The sequence below is a fragment of the Hypomesus nipponensis genome, chromosome 9, assembly GCF_054491055.1.
Source record: "Hypomesus nipponensis isolate SF chromosome 9, ASM5449105v1, whole genome shotgun sequence".
Taxonomy (NCBI): Eukaryota; Metazoa; Chordata; class Actinopteri; order Osmeriformes; family Osmeridae; genus Hypomesus; species Hypomesus nipponensis.
In genome coordinates this window covers 8,528,879-8,541,439 of record NC_140369.1, presented here as the reverse complement: position 1 = coordinate 8,541,439, position 12,561 = coordinate 8,528,879, and the positions used below count along the sequence as shown (strand labels likewise).

Sequence of the window (12,561 nt, the reverse complement as noted above, 5' to 3'; positions counted from 1 at the left end):
GTTTCTTTCCAAGGGCCATCAGGCTTCTGAATGGACATTGATATGGACATTGACACACTTCTCACTAGTCACTTTACACACCACTGGTTGCACTATTAGCAATATTGCACTATTGTACTTCACTTGTCTTAGGCTTGCATAGGTTTATAAGGTTAGTATATGTTATTATGTGTATTAGAGGTTTAGTATATTGTATTTAATATTGTATATTATCTGTATATTTAGGAGGTTTACTATATTTCAGCTTATCATAGATGTATTCTTTATTCTGTGTACTTACATGTTATGCCAGGTTGCTTTGCGTTGTCTTGTCCTAAGAATTTCAGTGCCCAGTCTGACCTTGTATTGTTCTGTATACCTGACAAATAAAAGACTTGAACTTGATCTTGAACTTGTACGGTGAGATTAAGCAAAGTTTGCATTTAAACTAGACAACGCTCTAATTGACCAAATAATGACCCTAAAGTGATCAATGCAGTTAGGAAATTGATTAATTAAAAGCAGCTTGCAGTGTAGGCTAGATAAGTGTAGTCAGAGGTTCTCATAGAACTATAGCTCCAGACCCCTGGTTACTGTAGGCTTCAGAACAGTGTGTTAGAAGTGGCCAAGGAAGAGTTATAAGAAAGGTTAGTCGGTCTGAGTCAGGGAGTAGCACAAATGATAATTGAGAAAAGGAGGGAGACTTTGCGTTCTAATTATTTAAAAAGAAAGAGCGATCAGGTAAGTGGTAGAGCGTGTAATTTTGTAGAGCAGGTTCAGAGTTTAAATGAGAAAGTGCAGTTTTGGAAAGGGGAACATGCTGTAGCAAAGGAGAAATTAGACAGGTTTATACAAGGGCAGGTACCCACATTTGAGTACGGTAGGTATTCAGATGTTGTTAGGGAAGTGTACATGGATTTGATCACCATCATGGGGGTGAGTTCACCAAAGCATCTGAAGTTGTTAAAATTGTGTTACAGAAGCTTGGCAGGTCCAAGATAGGAAGGCTTCCTAGCCATTCTTTTTGTAAATATATGGTGTTGGAAGCAAAACAGGTGTTGTTACAGCATCTCATAAGTACTCTGTTGTCAGAGAATAACTTGACCCTTTGCACTGATACAACAAGTTCGGACCCAAATACGGCACTGCAGGCATCTATTTAAAGGATGGTACAAGACTGCATTTAGGTGTGAGAGAACAGGCATCCGGTTCTGCCCAGTGCATGTTTGATACTGTGCGGGAGATGATTTATGATGTTGTTAGCAGTGTAGGTTCTGTGGTTTGCATTTCATTGCATATCATGCCTTGTCTACCTGGGAAGACATGATTTTTGGCAGTGCAGAGATTGGAAGCTCTAGGCATCCCATTTCCAGAGGAGTTGTGATGAAAGCGGAGCTGTACACCTTTTGAGAATAGTGAGTAAGCTCATTCAAGAGCGTGGCTGTGAAAAGAGTGGCAAGCCGGTTCAATTTCAAACATTTTTGGTGGACAGGAACGGAACAGATTTTGTTCCCCTTGCTCCTTTTAAGGGAAACAAGGCAAATGTCACCTTTTACAACTCAGCAGGTTTGTATTTTTTGAGTAGGGATATTTTTTATTTTTCTTGTGCCAACAGAAAGGACAATAGGTTAGTAGAGGCTGTGCATGAGGATCTTAATGTTCCTCATTTCCTTGCAGGTTGTCTGGCCTTGGGGCTTGTAGGGAAGTTAGTTGTTGATCCTGTGTGGGAGGCACTTTCTAGGAAGGACAATGTGCTGGTTATAATGGCAGGTATCAGGAACTTGTCAGAAAGCTTAGAGAGTGGCAGATGAATGGAGCTTCACTTCTTACAGGGGAAGTGACTCTCTTTGAGGACATAGCTGTCCATGATAGTCCTGTTTTGAAGTATTTGACGACAAAGTCTGACATAGATTTAGATGGTTTGACAGTGCAGGCTGTTGAGATAGTTTTAGCCAGCCTGGTGAAGGTGTGTAGCAGCATGCTAGCGGACCACTTAGAGCATGGACGCTATGCAGATGTGTCTGAGGAACTGGTTGACCAACTTGCCTCAGCACCTAAAACCAATGTCAGCTGTGAGCGCGACTGTAATAGAACATGACTATTCTTTAAGATGTCTACAATATTCTTTGGCCTAGAACAATTATTGCTTAGATTTTAACTTCTGTAAAGCTAGAATAACTTTTTGGCCTAAGACAGTATTGCTTAAGTTTCCGCTTGTTGACAAACGTCCAACAAATGTGACTGTTTTACCCTGGTTGTTTTACCCACACCCTAGGGACTCCAGGGATTCTTCATCACAAGTTCTTCTTTCTTGTCTCAAGCTATGTTTTTAATATTGAGTGTTTGTATTAAGTTCTGCAACCTGTTTCCCTGTTTCATTTTTTTGTGTATTGGAGAGTTCCACTTTTGATAGACATGAACTATTGAACCAATGATGTACCAGTCTGGAACTACTGTTTAAAATAATGCTCAGATCATGACATTTTCAGTGGGCACTTCTACTCCAGACATCATTTATGATACTGTTTTAGAACTGCTCCTCCTTGCTGCTAGAATATCCAGATAAAGACAAATACTTCTGACCTCAGACTTTTAATGATAGAAATTCCACCAGACAACTTTGTTTTTTTTGATAGGCATCTTCTTCAAGAGAAGGCAAGGGCAAAGGTAAATACCCTCGAGGGCATGATGCTTTTCAAGGAGCATCGGTCTTGGGAATGACTGTCAGGATTAGATTAGACAGGAAAGCACAGGTGTTGGCTGTAGCTGGAGCATCAGTGAAAGAACAGAGAGCTGTGAGGTGCTCAAGCCATCAGGGATGAGAGACTTAGGATTTTGCAGGTGTCTAGGGTCAAAGAGAGAGAGAGAGGGAAGTTAGGGATGTTGCCACAAAGCAAAAGCTGACATTGGAGACCAGTAAGTATGGGGGCTTGTGGACAACTTTAGATGAAACAGATGAGCAACTAGAGAGTTTAGGTGAGAGATCCAGACTGTTAGCTGTATCAGCACTGTTGAGGTTTAGACGGGTGGTACTAGGGATGAACAATGAGAATGGCGTCTTCAATTTAAGTAAGGACAGGAGAAGATTCCCTTAGGGGAAGATTAATCTTAGGAGTTGGAGGACACTGAGGATAGGCAGTATGGGTGTGCATCAGCACATGTTTTTGCAGAGGCAAAGGCTGAATTGAAATGCCTTGCTGATAGGCAGCAGGCACGTGTTTGGGATTCAGGTAGGAAGAGGGGGGGGCTCTCAAAGATCATAGTATCTGATGTGCAGTCGGCAGACCAGCTCCTTGGTAAAATCATCAGACATGGATTTGATGAGGATGGGACTTAAGTCTGGTACAGAGCCACAGTTATAGGGGAAAAGGAGGTCAATGATAAGACCATTTCCCATGTAAGATATGATGTGGAGAAGAGACTGTGGTGGTTTGATTTATGGTCAGATTTTCAGGAGAGGTATGTGGAGTTGTTGTCTGTCAGTGCTGCAGACATGATAGGCAGGAAAATAAATCACATGTACATATGTAGTGATGACAGCGGGTTGGAGTGCTGGTATCCAGGTACAGTAGTGGGCTGTAACACAGGTAGTTTACTTGTTGTGGAGTACGAGGGTGAGGACAAAGAGAAGGGGATTTATGAATGTCCTCTTTTAGACGATTATTTAAATCATGAGGTCAGATTTACATAAGTTGTGAAGCAAGGCTGTGGATCAGGTTTGAAAAGCCGACAGTATAGAGCAGGGCACTGGCAGTGAGACTGTTGAGCGGGATTTAACAGCCAACAGTATAGAGCAGGGGACTGGCAGTAGTAGTCTTAATTTTTAGTTATTGCGTATCATCCAATATTAATCTTTTCTTTCAGGTTGAAGATAGCTGTAAAATGATTTGTTACTATTGTCTATCTGATAGGAAGGTTATCTGAAGAAGGCAGGCCGGAAGGAGTCACGACAACGGAAAAGTAATTTGGCTTTAATTTATTAGTCAAGTACCCGGATCAAACAATCAGTTCAAGACAAACTGATGGCATGAGTGAAACTCTGTCTCTCAGCCATGCTTAAATACATGAGTTGGACAGTACAGATATAGAATGCACAGAATTGCTTCCTTAACGGGTCTTCAGTGGTCAGCACACTGATACAGTAGAGTATAGAACAGCTGAGTCATGAATTATTCGTTTGACTCTTAGTTTGACTCTAATAAGGCTGTTGATCTCTCGCTAGTAATAGAAAAGCCAGCAGTATAGAGCAGGGCATTGGCAGTTGTCAATGCCCTGCCGTGGCCACAGCAACAGCCGTGCCCCCCTGTTGTTTTGTTTTTTCCCTGCCCTATTGTCTTCATCTGTCTCGTTCAGTGGTTGTCTCGTTAGATTCAGTGTGTCCACCTGTGTCTTGTTTGGTTCTGTGTATTTAGGTTCCTGTTTTGTGTCCAGTCTTTGTCTTGTCATTACCCTTGTTACCTGACTACCATGTCTGTGTTCCTGTTTCGAGTAATAAACCCCTTTGTTCGACAATGCCTGCCGACTCTCCTGCATTTGGGTCCTACCCCACCTCTTGCCGTGACAGAATGGCAAAACCCATAATGGACCAAGCGGAGAGCACCCCCAACCCTTTTCATAGGCACCCGTCTGGCTTTTGGTAGACCCCGCGGTGTGCAGCGGAAGGGACACCCCAAGACCTGGCTCCTACCCTGGCTCCAGCCCCAGCCCCGGTCCTGCCCTGTGCCCCTGCCTCACACCAAGGTTGTGCCGCCCAGTGCCAGGTCAACCGAGGTCTGGCCACCGCCTCCTCCGCCCGATGAGTTCTGGCCGTAGGCGCTCCCAGGTGCCTCCGTGTCTGTGCCCCTGTGTGTCCGCGCCCCCGTGTCTGCGCTCACAGGCCCAGAAGAGTCCAGAAGAGTCCAGTCTGCTGCCTCCTGGGTTGTGTGCGGCCTCCCCGCCTTCTCCTGTGCCCGTCCTGCCCCCGGGTGGTTCCCCGGACCTGCCCAGACCCGCTGCCCTGCCTCCGGGTCGCCCCCCAGACCCCCTGCCTTGTTGGACGTCCGGTGACGTCCCTTGAGAAGGGGCTACTGTCACAGCCACAGCCGTGCCCCCCTGTTGTTTTTGTTTTTTCCGTGCCCTATTGACCTTCAAGTGTCTTGTTTGGTTTTGTGTATTTACATGTAAGTTCCTGTTTTGTGTCCAGTCTTTGTCTTGTCATCACCCTTATTACGTGAGTACCCTGTCTGTGTTCCTGTACAGAAGATGTTTTTGAAAAGATCGGAATAAGACAGGTAAACCCTCACACTGATTTGTCATTAGCTAGCCAGACAGCTAAAACTAAGCAATCTATACCAGCTCTGTCATCACGGACCCTCTCCTGGACCCCCTGCAGTTTGCCTACAGACCCAACGGGTCTATAGACGACCCAGTCAACATGGCCCTCCACTTCACCCTACAGCACCTGGACTCCCCAGCATCCTACGCCAGGATCCTGTTTGTGGACTTCAGCTCTACCTTCAACACCATCATCCCCACCCTGCTCCTCCTTGACATTGTGACTTGATTTTCTCTGTTGTACTATTGTAATTGCCTAAAACTGTATTTCAAATATAAAACATACAACATTAATCACAGATCAATACCCAGTAAATAAGATGTGGGCGGAAAGGAAGTAAGTATTTTGGAAGAAAGTTAGGAAGAAAGGGAGGAAATGAGTTTGCAATGGATACATGTATAATGGTAACTAGTTACACTTTAACTAATTATCAGCCAAAGCAACAACAAAAAAATCTGTCCACAAAATGCTTTTTGAGGCAGTTCTGTTACAGAACCACATTGCTCTCTACTGGCGAGATTAAGCATAGCTATAAAACGGAATTTGTCAAAATATGTCTAAACGACAAATGTATTCACTTTAATCAGTTTAAATAACTTTACTACAAAACCATCAATACATAGAGTATATAGATGGTATGAACAGTCTCTAATGATAATACATATTATATTATTAACATGCTCAAAGAGAACTTTGAATAACTACAGAATACGATCGATCATTTAGCTGGACTCGTTACCCAACCCGAACACCATGAAGGCATGGCATGACCGACAGGATGACCACAGGAGTCCAGCAGCAAAGAGAAAGAGGTGTAAGTGTTGTAGCTGCAGCTCACCTGGAACAGCCCTGCTGGGAGGGAGCTGGGAGACATCCACTAGGCACATCAGACATTTGATGTATTACATACTGGTGCTAAATAATACTGTATGGCAAAAACATTGGGCTTACCATATGAAATTGGGAAACTGAAAATTATAAATAATATAACCTTCAGGATACATACTAATACGTATAACAACTGGGTTCTGGGTATAAAACAATATTTTGCATGGGAGTCAGGTGTCTGTGCGGTGAGGGAATTGGGCTAGTAATCTGAAGGTCGCCAGTTCGATTCCTGGCCACACCAAATGACGTTGTGTCCTTGGGCGAGGCACTTCACCCTACTTGCCTCGGGGGGAATGTCCCTGTACTTACTGTAAGTCGGTCTGGAAAAGAGCGTCTGCTAAATGACTAAATGCATGGAAAAAAATTATGTGGGCATCTGAGTTTACTCATCTGAAGATTGTAACAACTATATCACATTTATTTTTCCAACAACTTGATCAAAGTAAATGATTTATTGTGTCAGAGAATTCTGCATGTGAGGCTATTTCACAAATGTCTTGTCTTCATGTGCAATGACTGAAGAATTTGACAATCAATATACAGCACTGTAAATGGTATATGCAGTATGTGTAAGTGAGTGTGTGTATTAATGCACATGTGTATGAAGACTATGGCATCACCCCTCCCTTGCAGGAAGGCTGCATGATGCTTTGTGCTCTCTGGTCATTTACAGCCATGTTACCTGTCTAATTCAGCAGTGAGAGGAGCAGTCACTGCAGATGCTTCTGATCTTGGTGTCATATAGTCATTTCATGAACACAGATGATACATTTCCTGTCATGTTTTACTGTGCTGCTATTTACCTCAATGTGATTCAGGTACAAACACATATGATCAAAATGTTTAATACATGTATTCAAAAGATGCAATCAGACAGTGGAAATGATTAAGCCTACAACACAGAATCTGAAACCACCACATTTCTTACCAAGCTCAATGCACAAAACTGTATTTCACAAAGAAAGAAAAACGTATTGATTAGATTTGTGATTGACTATTTCTAAACAGTAGGTTATTCTCCCGCAAAGCCATCATTATCAATAAAACACCTTTTAAATTAATGTTAATAATTCGTGAAAGAGAGTCGTCCTGACCTGACCAATACACTGAATATAACTGAGACTTGAATAACACACTCAAGCTTCCAAGCACAGGGTACTCTTATCCAAATCTACTCAAGCTCTGCACAACATAACAGTATATTATTATAGGTATCTTCTGTAAGCAGGGGATCAGTATAGTGTGATACATCAGGGTCTAATAATCTTCTCAAAAAGAACAGTTTGACCTGGAAACTAAACCAACCCTCATTTGGTCTCTAACAGACAGTATCACAGAGTGTCTTAGTAGACGTTGCGTGTCAGACTCATAATTTATTCCTGTCAGTTGATCTGTTTATGTTATTCAGTTTGCACACAACAACACTTTAAGTTAAATGGACCCCAGCCCATTTTCTGTAGCTATTATTTTTATTGATATATATACTGTTTAACTGATTTATTATACTCACATTTTGTGTGTGAATCTAAAGAATATTATCAGTGCATATTTTGAATTTAACTCACAGAATTGGCCTGACTGAGACAGAATTGACATTGATATTTAGAAGTAAGTCGTACTTTTAGGTCCATGTTTAGTAGTTGATATGAATACAGAGCTGCAAAAAGTTACAATTCATAATCATGAGATAAAATCACTGACAGAAATAATTTGATGACCTTCGATGACCTTTCACCTGCCCTCTTACCCTAGCCACTTGGCACAAGTGTCCGCCCTGAGAGAGTAGAAAGAGTTGAAGAAAGACAAAATAAGTATCTGATATTTGGACAAGCCTACTAATAAACACAATGTTAACCCTTATTACCTAGTTAAAACATTAAAAATAATGCTCTTGCATGTCTTCATCACATGGCTGATGACTCACCGTTGGATTTCTTCCTCTGGTAGTAGATGAGTCCAGCCAGGGTTAGGACCAGACCCAGCACCAGCCCAGACGCTCCGATGGCAATCTTACTCTTCTCAGACTCAGGCAGGGACGGGTCTGTCGGAAGATATTACATCTGTTAGCATGCATCGATAGCTGTACTGTATTAAGACTTGGTGGTCCTCTACAGTATCTATGATTCTTCTAAGATCAGTAATATAATATTACTCTGTCTAGCAAGTAATAAAGTGACACCATGATAACAGCTTAACACCAGTAGTATACTGAGCTCACCCCAGTGCTCCACAATGGGCTTGTCCAAGCTGGCATGCTCCACCATGCAGGAGATCTTCTCTCCAGACTTGGGTGTGTATTCCAGCTGGGAGTGGATCTGGTAGTACCAGTCTCCATCAACCAGCTCCTCTGTGGAGATCACGTCTGAGGTCACTTCCTGTCCGTCCCTCATCCAGGTCACTTTGATTTGTTTGGGGTAGTAGTCATAGGCACTGCACATGAGCGTGGCATGATGTCTGCCACTAAAGGGCGACCCTGAGCTAAGTCTGACAGAGGGCGTCACTGTAAATAAAGACAGCACAGATTGGTCATTCATATAGTACTCTCCATCTCTCTTTCACATTGACAAGGTTATTGAGCACACCACTGAAAATGTCATTATAAAACTTGTCTAGAAACATTCAACTGTGATTATTGCACCCTCATTTGTGTAAGCTATTTGATAGATTTAGTTTGTTTCAATCTTTCCTGGATGCAACCAATAATACAGGCAGTAATTAAATCCAAAGTTATCAATAATTACTAGTTATTATCTAAAATTAAAGCTAAAAACAATATAATCACAATCTCTACTTTGGTAATCAAGAGCTCCATGTGCTGAAATACATAGTTTAGTGTTGAACAGATGACAGAGTAATGATGTGATCAGGTGAGGTGGTGATGTGGTGTAGTGGTGGTGAGCAGGAGCAGCTCACCATGTTTATCCAGTATAGCGCTGTAATCAATTGCAGCGTTATGCTTGCAGTAACCCTCCAGCTGGGTTTTCTCCTGAGCCAGTTGTGGTCCTTTATTCCATAGGTCTGCATTGTAGATACCATGTTCCGTTAATCCAACGTAGCGACCCACAGTGCTGTTGAATCTGATGTGCTCAACTTTGTTGAAAACATAAGAGTCTATGTACTCTGCACCATGCAGGTCCTTTGAGGAGAACACACAGCGTCCTGACCGATAGTACTTATATCCATCTGAAAATTAAATAATGATACCACAGGTCAACAATAAATGTATTCATTTCGTCTAATACAATCTTGTGATTCATGTCAATTAAAATAATGGATTGAGAAAATAAATACCTTGCAATACCACAGACAATATTCTTGTAGTATATTCACTAACAGTAGATTACTGTGCAGTTCATAATGAAGCTTACCTGCTGTTTGTGTAGAGAGCATCAGAGCCATGCAAATGAAAAATATAGTTGACCAGGACATGTTGCTTCACTGTGAAAGTGCCAACACTGATAATAGAGGAAAGAGAGCACAACATTATCCTCATACTGAGTATGAAACTGAAGAAACCAATCATCTGCTGTCTGTCATATGTTACTAGGCAGACATTATTCATAGTATTTTCAACATTAGTCTATCATATCTTCCTGTTTGCCCCTGAGACGCAGCAACTCATATATGTCCTCTGTAGAGGACGCTTGTTTTGAGTTAGGAACTTTGCAACCCTAATAGCCGTTGCCTTTATTTATTTTTGCCCAAAGGAGTAGACAACCTGGGGTTTTTAATGATCTTTCTAAGGACCTCATGAATAGTAATGTAATTCTAGATAGTTAATTAACCTATAAACAAATAAGAAAGCTCAGTTGTGTATTTTACTTAAAATGTTTGTTACCCAAACACTTATCCCCCCCCCCCCCACACACACACACACGTCTCAAGAGGTTGACAAATGTGTAACTTTATGCTTAGTTTACCTTTTGTTTACTTATGTATCATACATGATTCATCAGGTCATGTGTGACAGGTGCTGGTATTGGGGTGCGTAAATAGGTTGTGATCATTTTGAAGTTTTTACAACGTGCAAATTGTGGTTCAAATTATTTATCCGACATTGAAAACTTGCAACACATTGCAACTGCAGAAGTAAGCTAAATGCTCTAAAACTGTTTGGCTAAGGATGGCATACAAACACATACAACAAATATTATTAATTTGTAATTTATTGTTCACATCTGTCAATGAAATGAAAACATTTTTGCATAAATAACTATTATTTTTGCTAGAAATTGGTGTGTGGACTATTTTGTAAATTAAATGAGAGATCAGAGAAATCAAAGAATTACTCATCAGATGTCTATTCAGAGTAGAAGTTATTATTGTATTGATATTCAACTAAATTATTTGTCAACTTTAATATTTAAGTTAAGATGCTCTAATTACAATGAGGTACAACTACGAGGCATTTGTTATATTTAACACAATTAAGCTGCTATTGAAGAATATATTGTTTGTGTACTAGATACTGAAACAATCTTAAGATAAGCACTGTTATAGTAAAGCACATAATAGTAAAGAATAGGAAAATACATTGATTTAGAAGCAATTATTAATGACAAACTGCAGCCCATTAGAATCCAGAACAAATACAGTTAGTGCCTAACAATGAGACCATTTACGTTTTGTATTATTCATGTCTAAGTAATTAAGATTACCCAAAAACGTATGTAATGCCCCCCCCCCCCCCTACCCCACACACACACACACACACACACACGTCTCGAGGTGAAAGAACTGATTATATCCACTCTTATCATATTGTCACGCGGTCTCAGTTACACTCATTTCCTTTGATGAGGAAGAATGTTCCAGCAGCCACTCCCAGCAGTCCCACAGTCAGGCCCACGCCACAGAACACAGCAGGACCCACACTGGGCACACTCACCTCCACATCTGGAGAGGAACACACACACAAACATTTTATTAGAGATGGAATTAGGAAAACACACATACTGCTGCTTTTAAGTCTGGACATACCTATCTCTAATCTTTACATAAAAACATTTCTAGATATAAGAATGAGTGATCCATATTTTAGTTTTTAGAGTGATTTTCACTCATCTAGCGTGCCTCACCCCAGATCCGTGTGAGAGGCTCAGGGAGGGACATGTGCTGCACACTGCAGCTGTAGATGTCTCCCTCCCCAGGGGTGAAGGTCAGCCTGGAGACCTGGTTAAAGGTGAAGTCTTTGTTGGGGTAGGGAGAGCTGATACTGACTCCGTCTGTCACGTTCTCACCGTTCCTGGTCCACCAGACTGTCACAGGGGCAGGGAAGAACCCAGTCACGTGACAGATGAGAGTGTTCTCCACCCCCAGCTCCACATCGTCCCTGGTGTAGATGATGCTGTGGGGGGTGTCTGTACAGAAACACACCTGTCATCATTCAGTACATCCATTTCTCTGTGGTTTTCAATGCACAAATAAGTTCTGTCGATCAAATAGTCTCTTACCTAATGTAGTTGGAGGGTTTTTATAAGCTTTTATGGATGTGGCTAAGTTTGCTCTGCATCCAGCTTTATTTGCCAGAGCAGATGCATAAAGTTCAGGGTAAGTATTAGGGTCAGCAAACGGAGGCTGTGGGTACACAGCCTTCTGCTTGGTGAAGTCTGCGTACGCCATCACTTCACCATCTAGTCCATACATAAATTCTGCATCTGTATCAGAGCACCCGACGATATTGATATCCTCATGCATAACTGGAGAAAAGGGACAAGAAGAGAACGCGCTGGTAAGACTTGTACACATCACTGCATACTTCATTATTCAGGACACAATTCTCTATGTGGTAAAGTATCAATAACATAGCATCTAGAAGGGAATCTGAATGATATTTTAATTTCCATACAAGTTTTGTCTTTCTACAGCAGGTAACCATGGCAGGACAAATAATATGTCCTAGAAAAACTACTTTAGACAGTTTACCAGATGTATTAAAGTAGCCAGTTAACATAAACATGATCTACTTACTTAGTGCTTCTACACGGAGTAGACAGGAGAGCACGAGGACAGTTCCAAATCCCTTCATGTTGTGACTTCACAGAGAGGAGGACTGAGCACACTTCAGTTATAGAACAGTCTGACACTTTGTTTATTCTGAACATTCTCTGGTCTGTCATTGGTCTGTTTAGTTGTCATCGGTTTCTAGGTAGAGTGCTCCCCACACGGCTGTTCAGGCTTGTACTGTACATAGACGGTAGATGATGATGAACTCTCATTATAGGCTAGAATAGAATACTGTAGAGAATGTTTGTAGTCCACCTAAATACGCAGAAAAGGGGTGACAGAAGATTCTTTCTGACCAACTGATTGTTAGATTAATGTGGACTTTATGTGTATCTCACATGAAGCACATTATAGTGTGTGGGAGGCAGTTACTT

At 41.6% G+C, this 12,561-nt stretch overlaps 2 protein-coding genes across 2 annotated transcripts; both read right to left on the bottom strand.

The window, feature by feature from the left end:
• Window positions 1-7,010: 7,010 nt before the first annotated feature.
• LOC146272671 (HLA class II histocompatibility antigen, DQ beta 1 chain-like) lies at window positions 7,011-9,670 on the bottom strand. The gene is made up of 5 exons (XM_084704743.1): window positions 9,550-9,670; window positions 9,095-9,364; window positions 8,400-8,681; window positions 8,106-8,222; window positions 7,011-7,955 (listed from the first exon to the last, which is right to left on the bottom strand). The coding sequence occupies exons 1-5, from the start codon at window positions 9,608-9,610 to the stop codon at window positions 7,930-7,932; spliced, it is 756 nt and encodes a 251-aa protein (XP_084560869.1). The 5' UTR covers window positions 9,611-9,670; the 3' UTR covers window positions 7,011-7,929.
• Window positions 9,671-10,329: 659 nt separating this feature from the next.
• On the bottom strand, window positions 10,330-12,248 carry LOC146272670 (H-2 class II histocompatibility antigen, A-U alpha chain-like). Its single transcript, XM_084704747.1, has 4 exons — window positions 12,152-12,248; window positions 11,635-11,880; window positions 11,260-11,541; window positions 10,330-11,077 (listed from the first exon to the last, which is right to left on the bottom strand). The coding sequence occupies exons 1-4, from the start codon at window positions 12,207-12,209 to the stop codon at window positions 10,956-10,958; spliced, it is 708 nt and encodes a 235-aa protein (XP_084560873.1). The 5' UTR covers window positions 12,210-12,248; the 3' UTR covers window positions 10,330-10,955.
• Between the last annotated feature and the right edge of the window lie 313 nt (window positions 12,249-12,561).

What these genes read in the sequence shown, in the direction of transcription:
- LOC146272670 (XM_084704747.1), bottom strand. Translation starts at nt 12,209, where the DNA reads ATGAAGGGATTTGGAACTGTCCTCGTGCTCTCCTGTCTACTCCGTGTA. An exon ending in ACTCCGTGTAGAAGCACTAA is followed by an intron (nt 11,881 to 12,151) that starts GTAAGTAGATCA and finishes CCTTTTCTCCAG; the next exon opens with TTATGCATGAGGATATCAAT. An exon ending in GCCTCTCACACGGATCTGGG is followed by an intron (nt 11,078 to 11,259) that starts GTGAGGCACGCT and finishes GTTCCTCTCCAG; the next exon opens with ATGTGGAGGTGAGTGTGCCC.
- LOC146272671 (XM_084704743.1), bottom strand. Translation starts at nt 9,610, where the DNA reads ATGTCCTGGTCAACTATATTTTTCATTTGCATGGCTCTGATGCTCTCT. An exon ending in CGCTATACTGGATAAACATG is followed by an intron (nt 8,682 to 9,094) that starts GTGAGCTGCTCC and finishes CTTTATTTACAG; the next exon opens with TGACGCCCTCTGTCAGACTT. An exon ending in GCCCATTGTGGAGCACTGGG is followed by an intron (nt 8,223 to 8,399) that starts GTGAGCTCAGTA and finishes ATCTTCCGACAG; the next exon opens with ACCCGTCCCTGCCTGAGTCT.